This window comes from Dermacentor silvarum, chromosome 6 (genome assembly GCF_013339745.2).
Source record: "Dermacentor silvarum isolate Dsil-2018 chromosome 6, BIME_Dsil_1.4, whole genome shotgun sequence".
In the NCBI taxonomy this organism is placed as follows: Eukaryota; Metazoa; Arthropoda; class Arachnida; order Ixodida; family Ixodidae; genus Dermacentor; species Dermacentor silvarum.
This window is the reverse complement of record NC_051159.1, coordinates 36,708,367-36,725,046: the sequence shown is the minus strand read 5'-3', so window position 1 is coordinate 36,725,046 and position 16,680 is coordinate 36,708,367. Positions and strand designations below refer to the sequence as shown.

The 16,680-nt window shown below is 46.4% G+C and overlaps 1 protein-coding gene across 3 annotated transcripts in view; it reads right to left on the bottom strand.

The window, feature by feature from the left end:
- Positions 1-16,680, bottom strand: part of LOC119455428 (nephrin-like) — a 286,932-nt gene that overhangs the window by 71,341 nt on the left and 198,911 nt on the right. For all 3 annotated transcript variants that reach the window (XM_037716834.2, XM_049668763.1, XM_049668762.1), the window contains exon 2: positions 8,802-8,939. In XM_037716834.2, coding sequence (XP_037572762.2) covers positions 8,802-8,939 — 138 coding nt within the window. The remainder of the gene's footprint in view (positions 1-8,801; positions 8,940-16,680) is intronic.

Genomic DNA, 16,680 nt, shown 5'->3' with positions numbered 1-16,680 from the left:
GTCTCCTTTCGGTTCCCGTTTTTATCGCCCAGCTTTTCCTCTAGAGTTAGTACTGTAACTCTAGAGGAAAAGATGCGCACTCTCATTTATCAATGCGATGTTTCTATAGAAACATCGCATTGATAAATGAGAGTGCGCATTGTAGCCCAGGACGCACGTGCGCGCAGTTGCCGAGACATCTAGCGGGCGTCAGAAGAACCAGCCGATCCTGGAGAAAGTGCATTAGTTAACTGTCACCGTCATGGGCCCAGTAATCGCTATGCCGCGAAAGGGGGTGCAAAAAACAGGCCGTTTTATAACATTTAGATATCCGCGTCATGAAAGCTTCCCTTCACATGGATTCCAGCATTTGCGTTGGATCAGACGTCATTCTACCTGCATAGTTAAGAAGATTCCTATCACCCATTTTGACAATTAGAAATACCTAAATTCAGCTTGAAAAAAAAATCAGTTACAACTACGTGAAGAAAACAGACAATGAAGCACCATAAACATCAGAGAATGAATTAAAATGACTTATTATAAATGTAGGAATGACAAGGAGAAGGGAAATAAAAGTGAACGAAAAAATAAGTTGCCGCAGGTGGGAACCGAACCCACCACCTCCGCATTACGCGTGCTGTGCTTTACTAATAATGCTACCGCGGTGCCAGCCTCCCGTTCAACGCTTGTGTTGTGTCTTTTCTTCGGTCCTCGTCGTTTGTGCTGTGCAGTCATGTCGATATTGACTCGCAAACTCGCCCAAGCTACCACTTCAGTCCGTCCAGTTGCTTGGGGTACTTGTGTTTGAGTACAAGACTAGCCCTGGGAGTGCTAGCCAGCGCCCCTTACTGCTATGGCGGAAGGAAAGTTTTCTACCAAGTACTGGAAATGCATTAAAAAGTAAGAGAAATGCACATACATTTATATGAGTGTCATATGCACTTGAACATTACCAGAAGTACGTTCTGTCAGCTCTTGGGTGGAAAAAAAAGTATTGATTCATTTCTTTAAGTTCTTCCTGTAAAACATAAACACATGATGTTGCTAAAGTGTGTATATATATATATAGAAGGAGTAAGGGAATCGAGGGACCCAATGGTTGTTAGCCACAACACTACGACGCCAACAGATAATGAAGCGAAGGATTATAGCATGTAATCTATATTGTTATGCACATTTTTCCACGTAGTTAAATTTCAGCGCTGGCATGTTTACATTAGAATTCACTAAGTGTTCACTTGCTGTTTTACCCTAAGTACGACAGGCAGTCTGCTTCGCAGCTGTCTTTCACGCTATTTCATGTGTATGTATGAAAACTTACTCAATAAGTTGTTAAACTACATTCAGTATTTGCGCTGGCCTGCCGAACAATATAAGCATTATCTAATTTCCCACAAGGATGGTAGTCCTGACTTGAAGCATTGCCTTTTTTTTTCCCTTCATCGCTAAAGGAAGACTCGGCATTTGGTGAACATGGGTGACGGAACGGCCTAACCTGTTTCCTTCATGACACTGTGTTACCTGAACAGGGTGATTTAATTTACTGCCCCGCTTAGTCATTAGAAATTACCTCCTACCATTGCTTACACGTTTTTGTTAACCGTCGATCGTTGAGTAGTGGTTGCCACTTTTGTTACACCGACATGCGTGCGTAAGAAAGGACTCCTTTCTTTGAATAAGTTCATGCACGAAAACGACACGTTGCCTCCAGCGTATTTGTTAAAGAATTCCATCCAGAGCTATTGCTTGTTTCTTTATTTCAGTCGGCGTACTTTACCATTTTTCATTGCTTCAAAAAACGATTACTTATTTCCTGTGAGGTATGCCCGGAGCACCCCCAATCATACGTCAGTTACGCTGATGTCCATTAAACATTATTCACAACATACGGAGGACAGTGATTCTCCGAGATATCACTTAAAAACCTAATGTGCCATTAGTGATAAAAATACACAAAGTCTACTTAAGAATTTAGCAGCTTTCTGCAGTGTAATGCAACTAGCACAGATGGTCGCGACGATAATAACAGCAAATCACTAAAGCCACAGCAGCGTGTATAAGCGGTGCGCTATATGTTGCCGAGATAATAAATGTCAATACAGAAGAGCTTTTTATTCACTTGCCTGTTTCAAATTTCCGGCCTTCATAGCGCTTTCTTCGCTTTTCCTCATAACGTGAGCCACGTTTAGTGAGCCAATTAGCAAGCAAAAAAAGAAAAAAAGTTTACCGCAAAAAAAGTTTCATAAAAAAATGACACCAGTTCCGATTAACGTAGCATGACGATTCTTTTCGAAGTATCTTTCTGAAATCTGAACGAAAAGCTTCCATCCAAACTCGCGCAACTGTTATGACTACAGTTAAAGAGAAGATAACCCTGCGATGGCGGTTTCGCCGAGTGGGGCCGTGCGTCCTTTCTCTAGTGTCGCGCTGCCAACAGGTTCTCTCCACGGTACTGACAACAGGCGGGACCAAGCCGAGCGCTGCTAGGAGCACCCAAACCAGGACAATTCCAGTTCTATTTTTTCTTTTGTGTGTGTGTGTGAAACCTTTCTTCGTCTTTGTCCCTTCATTTTTTTATGATCTGAAAGCGCACAGGGCTTCTCCGAGAAAGCGAAGGACAAGTAACTCAAATTGCTAACTCAAGCGGACACGCTAATGACTCTTGTCGAGCCGGCTTCTCCCGTGGCTTTCCGAGCTGAACCCTCGCAAAAAAAAAAAAAAAAAAAACACGAAAAAAAAAAAACGAGAGACTCGTACAGCGCGTCGCGCCGCAGCAGCGTTGGTCGTTAGAACGTTGGGTATAGAAAGAGAAACGACGCCATGACGAATTCAGGAGGACACCCGCGAAGGCTGAATTAAATTCGACTGCGCGGCTGCGCGTATGGAAAGCAATGCGGTTGCGCGGGACACTCCGAGAGAGGCACCTGCATAATACGCACGTTGCGAAGAGCGCGCGCGCGCCGGCAGAAACTTGCAAAGTGCGACCTGAATAAGTAAAAGGTGCCTTATACGATACCCGGCTTCTCGTGGCGAGCAACACGAGAAGATTATTCAGCGCCGCACCGAGCCAAGCCGAGCCGAGCCTAGCTTATAGAAAGAAACGCACGCTCAGCTGCTGGGGCGTTGAAAGTGAGCGGGGCGCTGAGGGTATGGCGCAGCGTCGTGCTTTTACAAATGCGTCCGATTTCGGCAATGGCCGCACGGAACGGGCCCGCAACGCGGAGCTTCGCCAAGCGCGCACTCGAACACTGACTCTCGGACAGTGCGCTTAAGAAGAACGCTGGACATACGCGTGACGAGAGAGACGGGGAAGAGAGGGGCAAGTGCCTTCCACGAGGTGCTCTAATGAGCACGCTTAGCATGGCGCGCACGTTTCTATTTAAGTGCGCTGTATTGCAAGCGAGCCGGGCGTCCGAGAGGGGCTCGCACATGTCTGAGCAGCGGACTCTGGGAAATGTTCCTCATCGCAGCAACATTCTCGATTCCGCCCTAGAGATTCGGCATCTTCCTGTTCGCACCGCGCTTCGTCGGGCTGGGTCTGCGGAGAGGAGATGGTTCTTGGGACACACAAATGAGGTCCCCGTCGTTACAACTAAGTCACTCGGTGGAAAGGAAGATAAAAAAACAGGAGGAAGAATACCAGAATACACACCGATTGACGCCGGAAAGAGATTAAGGAAGTGTTTCGTATCCTAATGAGCGGACATAAGCTGTTGTTGTGGTGATTCGAGGTCTGTCACGAAGCTCTTGCGCCCGTCAAAACAGAGATTATCTTTCAGTGGAGTATTCACTATTAAAACAACTCATGGTCCAACTGAGGGATAACATTCCTCTGTTGAACACTTCCTGGCCCGTCTAACACGCAACTGAAAGTCCTGCGTTAACCTTAGCACTTTATAATGTTGCTAGATAATAATAGCCATGCAGGGAAACAGTTTTTTTAAGTGTGACTATCACCATGTTGAATGCAAATGCTTTTACGTACATCCCTTCTTTACCACGCAAGCATATTTGCGAGTCTTCTCTTGAGTGTCACGGACCACCCTACACATCTTGCTTGAAATGGTGACATCGAAGCAGAAAGAACTACTGGAAAGAACCTTTAGCGCAGTTCGATTTCGAGCCATCACTCCATTTACGTTTGCCACTAGAAAATGATTCTTAAACTGGTTCACGGAGAAAAGCGACCGTTTAAAAGAGGCAACAGAGAACCTTGCGAACGCGCTGCAATACAACGAGTGCGCCACTAATATGAGCAACGGAACTGAAGCAGAGGAAGCGTACAAAATCAGGAAAAGCGAAAAAAAAAATATCCGTGCGATCAGCTCGTAAAGTTTGTAGTCGTACCTATATTGCTCGCATAATCCTCAGGCGCTCGTCCGGGAGTTCCTAGCATTTTTTAAACATCCTTCGTCTTCTCGTTTTGCTCCGGTTTTTTATTATTTCAGTGTCACCGGTAACGGCACTTTTTAACGCTTTGGCGAGCGCGTTTCCGTCAAGCGTGATCTACGCTTAACGATCGCGGCGGCTCGCTCCGCTGCGCAAGGAGCCGTCGTCGCGACGGTAACAGCTGGAGTGGTCCGTGCGGACGTTGAAGTGCGCGCCTCCGTTCCCTTCGTCTCCGAGTACGGTCACGGCGACCGGCACACAAGCGTAGCCTAAGGCTACAGCCCGCATGAAAGGCGAGTAAAAAAGAGACTACTGCAAACCTTCTGACGTACGCGATGAGAGAGAGAGACGAAGAGGGAAAGGGAGGGATGTTAAATTGAGTTCGTACCGTTTGCTACCCTACACGTAGGGAAGGGGAGAGAAGGAGGAAGAGAGAGAAGACAAGAGAGAGACGAACGAAGAAGGAAAGGTAGGAAGGTTAACCAGGTAAGTGCCCGGTTGGCTACCCTAAACTTGGGGAGGGGGAAAGGGTAATAATAGGTAAGAAGGCTTACTCGATGAAATAAGCGTGGCACCTACGGCAAACCAACGCTGAACAGGAGGCACGCTACGGCAGTCTGAGCGCACAGATAAAATATTCTGACACTCTCCACTAGGGAGCCCACGAAAATTACGTTTTTATCGATGAAAAGACACATGCCCGTATTAATCTAAACACCCTATACCACCCTATACCTGCATCGACGCTTGCTTTAGACCGATGCGTTGGTCCATCCAAGCTATGTCCATGGCCATTCGCGTTGTCAGGAGCGCATGCGCTGTTGAGTTCCATAGAAGCACGCGTCTGTTAAGTCATGCCAAAGAGCTGGACGACTGTGATTTGTGATGAGCGGTAAACTTGCTGACGCGAAATCGCAGCCAGTGCCACTGGAAACTGTTTTCTCCGCGCGCTATAAGCTGTGTGTTACAGCAGTGCTGATTGCCCATACGGCGACTATGTCAACATCACGCAGACGCAAGTGCCTCCTCCTGACGTCTGAGATAAAATATTCCCATCGAAGAAAGAAGCACTCCCCCCAAACGCGTGCGGAATCCCATGGAGCAATACGCGGCGCTTTATAGTGTCTTCATCTGCGTCTATAGTCCAAACCCTGCCCTTAGTAAGTGAGAATGGTATCGCGGTTTATTACTGAGCGTCGTCGCGTCATCTAAAAGCGCAAGTGCATACGTCATGGCAACTGTGTATAGATGGGGCGGGACGGGAAAATCGCTTGAACCCGCATGTTTCTGACACCTTTGCGTTACTCATAAGATACCTCTATGTGCAAGAAAGCTGAGAGCTTCAGGACGTTGCGCTAATGTAAGGGTTGTGAATATATATATATATATATATATATATATATATATATATATATATATACATACTTTTTGATGACTTTTTGTTCTCTGCCACTTTAGCCTCTGCTATAGTGCACACTCTGGCCCATGTTCTGAGAAGCAGCTACAATGCGGATGTTTGCGCCTTTCTCGTATGCCGCAGAGTGCATTACATATGCAGTATCACGCTTGCGGTGTTTTTCTCCTGTTCTCACACCTTTGAGTGCACGCGCACTCAGAAAGAGAGAGGAAGCGGGAGCGGGTACTCATCTTCCAAAATCAATAAAGGGACTGATTACACTTCACCCAGATTAAAAAGCAAACTTTAAAAAGCGAGACAGGCATAGCCAATGAAAATGACGCTAACGTGTCCCAGGCGCAGCGGAAATGCCGCGGAAAATCGAACATAATAAATTTTGCTAATCAAAACACCGTTCGACACAGTCACCCCTGGCGCCATATCTGCCATGTCGAGAGAAAATTCAATTTGAGCCATGCGAAAGTGTAGTGGAGAAACAGCGATATAAACTTGGCCGTACGCCACGTCTGGCGATCTAAATTGCCCGAGAAAACAAAAACACCGAAATACTGCAGGCTGAATAGCCAGAGGCGAACACTGTTCCGTGTTCTTCATCCACGTGGCCTTGCCTTCGGAGGGCTCTAGCTGGCGCGTAATTTAATTACAGCGCTTGTAATCTGAGACGTCGATGTTGCCAGTATTTCCGGGAAGCAGTTTAAGCAATGTATCAAGTATCAATAAATTTTGCCGTACGGTTAGCTGCCGCACAGATATAACTGGTTCGCGGAAACCGGAAATTGCTGGGTGTCTACTACACTATCGCTCGTTATTGGCACTTCCGTTTATCGATGTGATAAAGTGTACCTTGCTGAAAACGGACCTTGTATTTCCCAGCAGATTAAGTGCCGCCTAGATGCGTCATTAAACTATTTGAAACGTGATTCAACTTTACGGCTGTTCTACTATTACACTATTACATTATTAGCGCTGTTATAGTGCTAAAGGTTATAGAATAGAACAAGCGGCCGCCATGACGAAGAGAACTAGCAGACGTCTTCAAATGCCTCTGAAAAATTTACGTCCGGATTGTTTGCCTAAAATGATTTATCTGGTTATTCGGAGCCCACGTGTTTCAGGAACCTCATACTTTAAAGTTGTTTCCTTTCATATACCTTGAAGGCCTTCCGTTAAGTGGAATCTGGCATAAGGGTGCTGCATTACAAGTAACCATGTGCAGCAAATATACACATTTCATCACAGTTCAGAACCAAGATTAACACAACTGAACGCTTATAATCACCCGGCGCAGAAAAACGCAGGCAAGACGTGTAAGGTTCGTTTGATACATGAGTAAAAAATAATAATGATAAATAAAAGGAGGAGTACCAGCAAGCAAGACAAAGTGCAATAAAGAACGGTCATGTATTTTTCTTTCTCTCTGTTTTGTTTTATCGGACAAACAAAAAGAAAAACTAATTTTCCAGCATCAGAGGTGATCATAGCGCTAGAAGACACGGACAAGAACGAGAGAACAGGACAAGCGTTAACTTTCAACTGAGTGTTTATTTCGAGAAACAACCGTATTTGTATACAGGCCCGCATACAGAAAAGGCCCACTCATCGCACATGAAAACCGGCCGCATCCAGGAACGCAAATTCATTTGTAGTCAGAGCAACTGAAGGGGCGCTGATGCAGCTCCCCTTGAACAAGGGTTTTAACCAAACCCTTGAAATTCTTGAACAAGGGTTTGCACCCACATGGGTTTGAACAAGGGTTTGTTCAAGAAGTGTTCTGTTTTGTATAGAAATGTAGATAAAGTTACGCGAGAGGTTGGTGACTCCACTCTGATAGCGAGGGCCGGTGATAGCTGCACCAGCTCTCCTTCAGTTGCGCTGACTACAAATGAATTTGCGTTCCTGGATGCGGCCGGGTTTCATGTGCAATGACTGGGCCTTTTCTGTATGAGGGCCTGTATACAAATACGGTTGTTTCTCGAAATAAACACTCAGTTGAAAGTTAACGCTCGTCCTGTTCTCTCATTCTTGTCCGTGTCTTCTAGCGCTATGACCCCCCTCTGATGTATATAACCAACTAGCCCAAAAAGCCATACTTGTAATTTTCCAGATAACAGCCAGCTACGGCAATGAGGCATATCGTCTTCCGTATTAACTGCAGAAAACAGAATGATGAATGCCCGCACACGCACTGCAGCAGGAACAACGTGAAAATGAGACAGCGCTGTCGTGGTTTTGCATACTCGGTGTTTTAAATCAGCGGTAAGCAATACGACCCTTCCTGGAGGTGAGATAGAATTGCGTGAATTCAGTGAATTCACCTCAAGAATTGGCGTGTTTTCTTTCGAACAAATGCTCGAAAACTGTATGCATCACACAACTCTTTATCAGCGTTTTCATTGGATTGTAGAAGATTGCATGTGTTTGTGCTTTCAGACTATAGGCAGTCTTTTTCAGCGCTTGAACTGCGCTCTAACTTTTCTTATGTGACGAACAAAGGCCTTAGCAAAGAGGAGTAGCCAGTGCCACCTAACGAGGTGCCTCCTATTTAAATCCTTCATTCAGTATGACATTAGGAGACTAAGAAATGCAAGACGTTCAGCACCGCAAACAGGCTACCGCTTAGCCGGTTAAAGAAACAGGAACGGGGTGTTGAACGACACAGCGCTAAGCGTATGTTCGCAGCCCTCCGTATAAAAGAAAAATTAGGTAGACTATGACATCTGCTCATGCGAAATGTCGCCGATCGTAGAGTTTGACACACTAAAGGCCAAACTACACGTACGCTAGCCGGTGTGTGAAAGCTCGCGCTCGCGCGCCTTGCGTTTTCCTGTGCCTCGCGAGGAATGGCGGTTTGGATACGTCTCGGCCAACCTCCTTGGTCTTGGCTCACTATTTTCGCCTTGGCAGACATCGTTTCGTATTCTTTTCAGGCAGCCAGAGTACATTATTTATCCGGAGAAGATATCTACGTCACAGCATGCCGTGCGACTTAAAATTGAAGTCCGGCGGCACTCACCCAGTACAAATCCATCCTTGCTCCATTGGACTGCGCCGGCTTGGTTGGCCACCTCGCACCTCAGTTCCACCGTGCGTCCTTCAATGACCTCCACGGGCTGTGGCCGAACGCGGAAGCTCTGCTGTTGGCAGTGGACTCCTGAAACACAGGAACGGAACAATGTACGTCGTCAGGCTTGCATCGGAAGAGTGCCACTACGCAGATGTCGATAGATTGGCGTACTAAATGCACGCAATTTAGGGCAGCAGTTCTAAGGTGAAATGCGGCGAAACCATGAATCGCGTAATCGGGCAGAGAATGACAAGTGCTATCGTTTAACCACGATTGAGGTCTGTTGGCTATACACTGGACCTCGAGGACCTTATTTAAATAAGTGATAGCGGAGACATCATTTCGTTCTGCATCCACAGAGACAATTTTAATGCAGTTTCTTGCGGGGGGCCATTTGTTTTACCGTTGAAAACAGGCACATTCAGTGCTTAAACTTCGCGCTGATGATAGCGTCCGCAAAGTATCGCACCGATTTACTCCCCGAAAACAGGTAAAAATTTCAACAAAAGTTTACGCATGGTTGATGCCATACTTAAACATATGCTATAGTTATCTGCCTGAAAGTACACGCTGCTGAAGTTCAGCGTGAATTCACATTCACACATTGTCAACTCAACTCATCCAAACTTTTCTCCTATAGCGCATTCACATATATAGAAAGACAAACGGTGGAGGAAACACTCTTGCTAAAGAATCGAAATGTGCGCACATCACGAAAATTATGCGCAAATAAATCGGAGCAGACAACGCGGCAACATAGCAAACGCAATGAAAGAAACTTGCACAGAGAAACGTCCATGCGGGCAAGCAGTTTCAGCCTCGATGGCGATGGCGTTGCTTGCTTTTGCTCTATTTGTTTACAACGCCATGGCGGGAGCACCTCTACGTTCAAAGTCAGAGGCGTAATATATATATATATATATATATATATATATATATATATATATATGTGTGTGTGTGTGTGTGTGTGTGTGTGTGGTGTGTGCGTGGTGGTGGTGGTGCGTGGTGTGTGTGCGTGTGTGTGTGTACGTGGTGTGTACGTGCGTGCGCGCGTTGCCGGAAGAACGCCGGCACATCCTCCTGTTTTCCGTGAAACGTCTAGGAGGCCACGAAAAAAAAAACAGCAAAAAACTAAAGAAAAAGAAAAAAAAAGAAACACATGAAGGCGCTAAACGTACGCAATGGCGCAAGAGGAAATGAACGCCGTGGCAATGAAATCGACATAAGCGCTTGCTTATTCACGCTTCGGTTGCTGCTGCAAGCTGCGTTCCCCCTTCAGAGTCTTTTTTTTTTTTATTTTTCTTATTCTTCGTACAGTAGCATGGTGCCATTTTATTGTCGTTCTTCGGCATCACTACTTAGTGGGGACCCTTCACACTTTCCACCATCAGAGTCGGTTTTCTTTGTTTACTACGATTGTTTACATCATGTTTCTGTCTTCACTTATTTGTTTGTTGTTGATCTTTCTACTGTCTCACTTTCCATTTCTTACGACCTGCTGGTGTATCGCTCGGCCCTTCTCGATGTTGGCACGGACGGCGCCTTTCTGCGCACCAAGGCGTCTCGGTCTCAGCTGGCCATAAAACTCGGCTTTCCGTGTCGTGATTTATGCGAGAGAAAACTTCAAGCTGACAGCGAGACCTGCCCCGAAAGTAGTGCGATTCAGAAGCAATGAAGACCGTGGCAGCTCGCCCCCTTTGCCCACGGCCTAACTCTATACTCTCTCTCTCTCTTTATATATTTGCTCTTTACACTTTCTTCATTTAGCGAGCTTCGATTTGCGCTCACTCTGTTTTTTGTCAATGGCCTGCTAAACTGGCGAGTATAATGGCTGCAGTTCCACCCCATCCTTGCCAATGTATCGCCATTTCTCTCTTTCTTTTCTCTTCTAACTTTTCTTCTTTTTTATTTTTTTTTATCCTTCGCGGAACGCATTTCGGTCACGTCGTTTGCACAATGGGAAGGCTTATTTTTCGTTCTTCTGTTCTTTTTAGCACTCCTACTTGTTTCGTCGTTCTTGTTGTTTTGTTTTATTTTTCGTTCTTTGTGTTCCTGTTATATTGGTGAAGTCGTTGAAAAAGTTTAGCGGATAGTGAACCAAAACGACAACGCTCTTCGTAGCGTGAGTTTTCGGATTGTCCCATATATGTTCTACTATAATGTATTATGTATGCGTGGATGCCTTCTGTAAAGGAACATTAAATGACGATATGGCGCTGGAACACGACTGGTGGCGCGTAAGTGCTCTTGCGTACGTGCACGTGCATACAGCCGAAACATGTTCACAGGCTCCACTTTGACACAACACGCGTGCAAAACTCCTCAAGTTAAACAAGATTAAACAGACTAGCCGCACGCTCCACAACCTCCACTTTCAATCCCCTTTTTCTTGTTATTTCTACATTTCAATTAAAGAACCGCAGTAAATTTTCCCTATCCTTTCCTTGGTTTCGTTGTCTGTTGGCGTCATACTTGTAGGTATGCGAGTAAGCCTATCAGTGAGTCAGTCATGGGGTATGCCAGCGTGTCAGTGTTAGCGGCACGCCACAGTTTCCTGTGTAATGCACCACATATGAATTCAATAAAGCTTCCGATGTACGACATGGCATTACGTTGATTGATAGTTCGGAATGTCTCTCTTCTTTGTTTGCTGTCAGGCACCGTTTACATATTGCGAAGAAACCATCAACTCTGCCCTTTCGGACACGCGACGCTTGCGGTCACAGTCCAAGCACTTTTGTCATCGAGAATGATTGTGAGACGTGTATTACTGCAGATGCTGAAGTCGACAGACCCCAGCGAGTGAGTGTAGTTTCGATGCGCATCTGCGAGTATTGCGACACCCTCTGTCTTTCCTCTCCTTTACCTTCGGTTCACCCCCTAACCCCCTTTCTTCTACGTAGGGTAGCAAACCGGACGTGCATCTGGTTCCCGTCTCAGCCTATCCGTACATTTTTATAAGGGAAGCTTTATAGGCTCACAAGTGTCGGTGGTGGTGGTGGTGGCGGCGGTGTCACGCTGAAAAGGGGGCCGCTCCTGGCTATAGTGCAGAAAGGGTCCAAGCTCAATGGCACATATCAGGGACAAAAAAGAAAGAGAGAGAGAAAGAAATAAAGAGAGAAAGAGAGACTCAGAGAAACAGAGAGTGAGAAAGGAAGAGATAGAGAAAGAAATATAGATAGAGAGAGAAAGAGAGAAATAAATAAAGAGAGAGACAGACCGAGAGAAAGAGAGAGTGAGAAAGAGAGAGAGAAAGAAATATACAAAATCACCACGAAGGTCAGACAAAGATAGAAAGAGAGAGAAGAAAAAGGAAAAGAGAGAAAGACGAGAAAGAAAATCAACACATAGGTAAGAGAGAAAGGAAGGAAGAGATATAGAAAGAGAGAAAGAAATGGAGATAGAGAGAAAGGAAGAGAGAGAAAGAAAGAAAATCACCACGAAGGTGAGATACACACACGAGAAGCTAACCATTTTCTGGACACGGGAAGGGCTGGTGATTTTTTCTTCTCCCTCTCTCAGTATTGTTCTTTACTCCATTCATTTTCTTTTTGGTGCTCAGGGGCTACCCGTTTCTTTTTAATTTATTTATTTAGTTGCAGAAGCATGGGAAGGCATAGGTCTGAGCCGGCTGTACCAAAATCCCAGATTCGTTACGCAAGAAAAATAAGACAAGGAAAAGAAAGAAGAAAATTTCAAGATACACTATACAGATACGATAACAAGCAACGCTAGCCCCCTGTATTACTTGACTTCCTCCTGCTGCTCTTAGCTGTTACTCCTAACAATCCACCGCGCGTATGACTTATGCAGAAGCTGTGGCTGAAATTATACGTAGTTAAGACGCGCACCGTTTCCGCGTAACTTGGGTAGGAAACGACTGCCCTTAACGCCTCGGCGAACGGAACACTGCCACCGAGATTTATTCATCCCCCTGAACTAGCGCGATGTCGAAGGACAATGAAGGGATAACGTTTAGGAGCAAAAGCAATATGTGCGTAAGCGTTAGTCAGCGACGTTCTTCTCTTCTCTTCGCAACCAGAGTTACTAATTTTACTCCGTCTATTAGGGCTACGCTGCAAGGCTCCCACCAACGAGACACCGGGGGGGGGGGGGGGGGGGGCATTTTGCGAGCACCCCCGTTCAGCTAGAGCGGCCAGCCAGTGCCAGGCCACCAATCTACTATAGGGTCGCTGCGCCGTGACCTGCTCGCGCGTTTGTTGCTCGCGTCGCCGACAGCACCTGCGGCTGACAACTTATATTACGGCCCCAAAGTCGGGGGGCCGCTGGCTCGCAAGTTTCCTTCCTTCAGAGAAAACCGAGCATGGCGGGGACGCCGATGCCTTGGGACGTCGCCGTCGGCTGTTGCAAGGCGGCGACGGCACTTTGCGAAGCTGCGCGGTCCACGACACGGCATCGCCTATACAGAGTGAGGACGCGTGCTCCAGCCTCGGGGTCGCGGCTTGGGCCGTGGATTATGCGCGCGCCCGGGCATGCACCGGCCATAATCGGACGCATTATAGCCCAAGCAGTTCGCTGAGCGAATAACAGTTCAGAATCCCTTCACCCCCTGCACGACTGCCAATTGTGCAAAAAAAAATAATAATAAACGCGAACGGCTCGGGAAACGAGTTCGTCGGCGTTCGTGGTGCCAATCCTTGTTTAACACTTAACGATATTTTTTTTCCGATAATAATAAAAACGACCTTAGAGGAGGCGTGGGCCATGCCGAGTGGGTTTCCTGAGTTCGAAAACCTCACGAAAGCGGTATAAGAACGGTCGTTATCGATAACTTGGCGCGGAGGGTTTGCGGATGAATTTCCTCTCTCGCAGAAGCGAGTATAAGATTTACTATGGTGATCCCGAACTTCGAGGGATTAACGGCAGCCCCAAGCTGTGAGCGCGCATCTTTTAAGTCAGAAGCCAGACGACAGATCGGGCTTGTTTACACCGCATTGGGATAAATGCAGCTACAACAATGCTTGTCCTGTCTTAAACAAAACGGATCAGATCATCGCTGTGCTGTGTGTGCAGCGTATACGGGAAGAAATATAGCTCACCTATCTGCTTCTGCACACTATTCGAATGAGCCAGAACCGCACTAATGTTCACGCTAAATATAAATATACATCAGAGACTGTCGTGCCTTGAGCGACGATACGCACACGGCCCATGGATGCGCCCGCCTGCGCGACCTGCCCAAGGAAGCCGTTTTTAACCTTTCTGAGATACACTGGCCTCATCGAGACATTTTAATAGTTAAAGAATGGAAAAAAATGGGAGCTCTCTACGAAACCAAAGTTTATGTTAATGTCCTGCATGCGGGCCTACGCGTAATAATCTTAACATCTGTTCTACGGTAATTTTTTTCTAGTAAAAGCAGAAGGGCTCTCTTTGCGAATAACAGCGCAGTATGGTTGCGCGCTTTGGATATTACATGACATGGTACTTCTAACAAACGCAGGCTCTGCTTGTGACTTATTTCTTTTTTCTCAACGTATACACCTTCTATTTGACTACTGGCAAAACCCAATACGTGTCCAGAGGTAGCTGGATGCTTTAAAAAGCAACAATATTTTCGATGCCTTCGAGAAAATGAATGTGAAATGGCTAGCGCACATCGTAAAGCTCATATTGACAAAGCTATGAATCGCTCCGGTGACTTTTTGGCGATTGTGTTCTATTGGTGTAAAGCGAACGTGATAACGTTCCTTTCCTGTCAAGTGTATATATGTATTCAAATGAAATGATGATGATGATGATGATAATAATAATAATAATAATAATAATAATAATAATAATAATAATAATAATAATAATAATAATAATAATAATAATAATAATAATAATAATAATAATAATAATAATATTTGATGTGCACGTGGTCGGGGGCTCGAGTCCGCGGTTGCATTTCGGTGGAAGTGGTTTGCAAAAACGTTCGCGAACCGATAAATGGGTGCGCAGTAAAAACCACACGTGGTCAAAATTATTCAGAATCTGTGCATTACGGCGCCTTTCACATCCTCTATGTTGATTTAAGCCATCTTACGCTATCAATCAGTCAATTAATCAATTTGTCCCGTCGTCTCCTTTCTCACTGAAAAGGACACAACAGGAAGTGGAACCTCGTCATGCTCTAATAAATCCCCCCCCCCCCCCCCCCGATGTGTGGCTTTCCCGAATACAAAGCAAAAACGCTCGGGTCCTAATCATCGACGAAGCCAAATAAAGATGCTGCCGATGTCACCCCGGACAAACCAAGCACTGAGGGAGCTCCGAGCCTCTAAACCGAGCTCTATCGAACCGTCTCAGTGATGACGAAAAGAGAGAGAAATCGTAGAGAAAGGGGGGGAAAGACGCGCTCTGAAAAGAGGCAGTGTAGCAGGCCCTCCAGGGAACGGGGATCCGTGTACCCCTCGCCGGCTTCCCACCTTATTCCTGTCCTATACACCCTGTCCTTCTCCTCCATTCCTAGACGCACTTACCATCTCCGGATGAAACTAGTGTCAACACACGGAGAGGAGTTCGACCCGTCCCTCTCGCTTCCGCGTCCGCCTCCTTGCCAGCCATAGAACGATGCGCGGCATCACTGCTCGTCGAGCGCAGCAAAAATGATATATCTGGCGACGCCGCACCATTATTTATCGAGACAAAAATCGCAGCGACACAACATTACACAGAACAGATGTATTTCGCGATGTCACGCCATTATTTATCGCGACAAAGGAAGCAGCGACAAAAAAAAAGAAGAAAGAAAGCCCGCAGCAGGCGGAGGCAACGTAGCCTCGTGCAGGACACAAACAAGAAATTATTCTCGAAAATTAGTCACGACGGCTCGCGGACCAGGGAAGCGGACTACTTTTGTGCAGGAAACGCCGGCACTAAAGTGCGGTAGAACGAGTGTTATCTTCCACAAACAATGTAAACATTAGTACCTGAGTGAAGAAGCCAAATGTTTAAAGGAAAAAAAATCCGGAAACTGGGACCGGAAGGGGGCGAGATAGCGTTGTTTTTGTGCGAAAGTGTTCGTTTCCCGGCGAAAAGGATCGAAACACAGTTGTCACGTGTGCATATCGCGAAAAACTCTTACAACGAGGCTAGAACGAATGCGGGCGACAGTTTCACGCACACGCGGGTATACGCTATCGCTCCCGTGGTGCGCGAGCCCTCGTCCCGTGTTCGTGAAAACGGGCGCTCGTGCCTCGTGCCAGAATTTACGCCTGGTAGGGTGCTGCCATGTATACGTTTCAGTAATGCAGCGAAGCAAACTCAAGCGGGCTTTTGCGCCGAGCACAGCGGCGAAGTATAGCCGTGCCGATTCGATGCGTCGAACGAATGGGACCCCGTACTAACGTTGACGGCCCCATTCTTTAGCGCAACGCGTTGACAATGATGTTGTTGTTGCCGTCGTTGTCACCGTCGTCGTTGTCGTCGTCGTCATTGTTGTTCTGGTTGTTGTTCATTCAGGAGTGTTGGCATGGTCATATAACGCTGGAGTTGTAAACGATGAGTAACACGAGAACAAGGTGAGAGCAGGATCCAACGTTTCGACAAGTGGACTTGTCTTCCTCAAGGCGATGAAGAAGACAAGTCCACTTGTCGAAACGTTGGATCCTGCTCTCACCTTGTTCTCTTGCTACTCATCGTCTTGAATCGCCATCTCCCGCATTTCCCTTGTTTTCCCTGGAGTTGGAAACATAACACTAACGATTTCACCGCAATGAGTCTGCAGTTTGTAACGGCGCCTCTCGCACTGGCATGTACCTGTCCCTTGTTCGCGCAGAATGCGTAAGTGCTCCCATCTTGCTCGGTACATCGCACACTCATT